The following is a 3,668-nucleotide window of genomic DNA, read 5'->3' as shown; positions in this document are numbered from 1 at the left end:
GGAACAAGTCCACAGCAAGATTCATTAAAATTCATCGTAACATTCTCGATATTACAAAAAACATATTTTTTTTCAAGAACTTTGACAGTCAATAGCAGAGGAGCCAGACATTTTTTCTTAATGGAAGTTAGGTCAAATCCTCTTCTTTTGAGCCAAAGAATATCGCAGTGCCTTTTAGATCATGTGCTTATGGGACAGCCTGTACCTATATACATATTTATCTGTACAAAGTGATTAAATATATTATCAGTTTAACTCCAGTTAAACTGAACAAAAATTGCTAGATACTCGACTGCCAGACCTAAAAATTGTACTATACTGAGTATTTTAGCAATCAGGTAGTTTTTCTATCAAAGAAATTTCTACTGAAATAATTTCAATAAAGAACTAAATTTCTTTAGGATCTTTGAAATTTCCTTATAGTCTGTGATTTAAACTTTCTTGCTGGTACTGAATTCAAAAATATAAATTTATGAAATGAATTCAAAGATTTTTCTGGTACGCTAAAATAAGAGAAAAAAATAAAAAGGTTTCGATTAGCACGTGCATTTCTGAAAATTTAAGGGTTACAAAACTGTATGCATAATTTAACTGGTTAATAAACGTAAAAAAATAAAAAGTGATATTTAATAATCTGACTACAACTTACGGGATATCTAAATATTCAATAAAGTATGTCTTTAAGATGGAACGTGATTTTAACTAAGATAGGCTACTCGGTAAAATTTAAATCACTGTCGAGCTAATGATTCTACCAAATGCTGAATTCAAAGAGGACTTTAAAATCGTTTCGTGCTGGATTTATTACATTTTACTGAATAAAAAATCAATTTCTATGATTGACTGGCTGTTCGGAATGAACTTAATAAAGTGTGATTGGGAGGAACCCCCAAAATTCCGATAAGGTGTTCAGGGGGCAGTGGAAGAGGAAATTCTAAATACCTATGGTAGAGCGTAACCCGGGTGTAAGTACAAGACGCATTGCAACACGTCTCCAAATGAAGCAAACTAACGCATGAGAAACCATTCCCAAAAAGGGTTTAAAACCGTTCCATATTCAGCGCGTCCAGCATCTGCAGGAAGGTGATAATGATTTGCGGTTGCATTTTTGCAATTGGATAAACGGAAACCGTATACTTTACAAATACATCATGTTTGCTGATGAGGCTCAGTTCACTCGTGATGGAGTAAGTAATTGTCACAATGGACATTGTTGGTCAGATGAAAATCCGCATGCCACGGTGGAAAGTAATGTTCAGCATTGATTCAGCGTTAAGGTGTGGTGCGGTATGTTTAATAATTAATCACTTGGCCCAGTTGTGCTAGATAATCGTCAACTGGATCTAGATATTTAGAATTTTTAGAAAATAATTCGACAGATCTACTGGACAATGTTCCGTTGGATATTAGGCAAAACATGTCCTTTCAGCATGATAGTGCCCCTACCCATTTTAGTCGTGTTGTGATCAATCATCTCAACAATCACTTTCCACGTCGCTGGATTGTCCGTGGTGGTTACCGAAATTGGCCATCAACGTCACCAGATTTAAATCCCCTTGATTACTGCCTTTGGGGATGGTTTAAATCATTAGTTTATTTAACCCTGTATACAAACTGGTAAATACTACTAGTTTCGATTTGTTGTCGAATATTAAAGTTCCAAGACTTTGGGGTTATTTATCTATTTTAGATAAATGTCCAAGGTATGGATCTAATATTGTGTTCAACGTTTATTTGAAGAAGAAGAACGGGTCTGACCTTCAATGTTTGAGAATTAGGCTATAACGTTTGCATTGCGAAACTTCTTTTAAAAATTTCTCAACAATATATAAACGCGTTACAGCTAATATATTACAATATAATTCGATACAGTTTGTACACTGCTGTGTATCTCCACCAAGTGTATATACAGGTAGTGATAAAAAATTGTTGTAGTACAGTTATATGAATACATCATACGTTAAGTAGTGGATGTTACAATATATCTTTTTACATCTTGTACAGGATGTTCCACGGTGACGAGACATTAGACATATTATTTCAGAAACTACTTCGGTTTTAATTTTGAAAATTTGGGCAATAGTGTTTTCGGCCATGCCCTTCTCAACTAAAATAATGGCGTCCACCTAACGCTTCTGGTTATACCGGAAATTGACGTCATATTCGTTATTTTAAATGGAACACCCTGTAGATTATTGCAATTTTGGATTCTACGTCAATTCTTCTTAGGTGAACTTTGATAAAGATTTCCTAATTCTTAATGTTAATCGTTTCTGATATATTTAATTTTTTCAACAAAAATTAAAAAAGCACTGCCTAATTCAAAAAGATGTGTATTTTACAATAGTAAACTTAGAGCGATAAAATTTATAAGGGACATAACTAAAACTCTAAGCTTCCCTGCTATAATTTCAAAATGACTTACTTTACAGGGTGGTAGAAATTTAATTCCGAATTTAGTCAACTTTAAACTATCTTAACGTATCTTTTTTAAATGGAACACCCTGTATATTTTTGCACAACCTAATGAACAATTTTGTTCTATTTCGAATGGTATAATGGTTCCCTATATCTTCTGGTCTTTAAGGTATTTACTGTTTTTCGTGCAGTCAACGGATATAGCATAATTTCTTGCGAGGATGGCTGGAAATTTTTAGAGGCATAATATTGGTCCTCTGATTATGCAACTTTGCCCCCCATTTAAGTTACTTCGTATCTCTTACTGTTTTCGAGATCCCTGTGGTGAGAAGCGAATTTGTAACAGCCTGTATCTAACATATTTTGTATGACAAAACTAAGAGAATATTGTAGAAATAAAACAAATTTTTATGTATTTTATATATTTATAATATTAGAAACCTAACGACAAAGTTCTAAAATATCATTTTAAGCTTTTTCACATGTATCTACCAAACAACGAGTGGCAATTACCTTTTTATAATATTCAGCAGAACTTTTTGGCGTTCTTGTACGATTTTGACTTTCGAAGTCAACATGGTAAAGACCAAATCTTTCTCTGAAAAACAAAACGCGTTGAGAGAATCTTTAATATAAAACAAACAATTATGTATTAATTTTTATTTTAATATTCCATCGAAATAAAGATACCATTGAAACTTGTTCAACTAATAGGTACCCTTTCAAATTATAAATCTAACGAATATGTATACTTACGAGTATCCACGCATCCATTCGAAGTTATCCATCAAACTCCAAGCTGTATAACCGATTACTTTAACACCTTCTTCCATGGCACTTCTAACATTGCTCAGATAATCCTGAAATGAAACTGACTGAATTAAACAATAAATATATGTGTAATGTATTTAACTAATAAATAAATATTTACAAAATTCATTAAACAGTTTCTGAATTAAGCCCTACTAAACTTTGAATTGTTATGGTCTGCTGATATTTCAAAAAGTTGGTCTGAACAATGAAGCATTTGCGAACCTACGTTTATAGGAATTTTTTAATATTTTTGGATGTAGGTTCTGATCTAGAATTCTCTGAACATTTTGCAACACCAAATTCTTACAGTATTACAAGTTGTTTTCAGTAGAACACCGTGTAAATTTATATTAGTAAAATGTGCAAAATAGTAAAATTATGTCCCTATGACGAACGTGTCCTTATTTGGTAGGACATTATTTTTCTTTTCAGTAATA

At 32.5% G+C, this 3,668-nt stretch overlaps 1 protein-coding gene across 1 annotated transcript; it reads right to left on the bottom strand.

The window, feature by feature from the left end:
- Nucleotides 1-2,823: 2,823 nt before the first annotated feature.
- On the bottom strand, nt 2,824-3,315 carry LOC108908412 (lactase-like protein). The gene is made up of 2 exons (XM_018712447.1): nt 3,175-3,315; nt 2,824-3,016 (listed from the first exon to the last, which is right to left on the bottom strand). The coding sequence occupies exons 1-2, from the start codon at nt 3,249-3,251 to the stop codon at nt 2,887-2,889; spliced, it is 207 nt and encodes a 68-aa protein (XP_018567963.1). The 5' UTR covers nt 3,252-3,315; the 3' UTR covers nt 2,824-2,886.
- Between the last annotated feature and the right edge of the window lie 353 nt (nt 3,316-3,668).

This window comes from Anoplophora glabripennis, unplaced genomic scaffold (genome assembly GCF_000390285.2).
Source record: "Anoplophora glabripennis isolate ALB-LARVAE unplaced genomic scaffold, Agla_2.0 scaffold387, whole genome shotgun sequence".
NCBI classification, from domain to species: domain Eukaryota; kingdom Metazoa; phylum Arthropoda; class Insecta; order Coleoptera; family Cerambycidae; genus Anoplophora; species Anoplophora glabripennis.
This window is presented reverse-complemented; position numbering and strand designations above follow the sequence as displayed.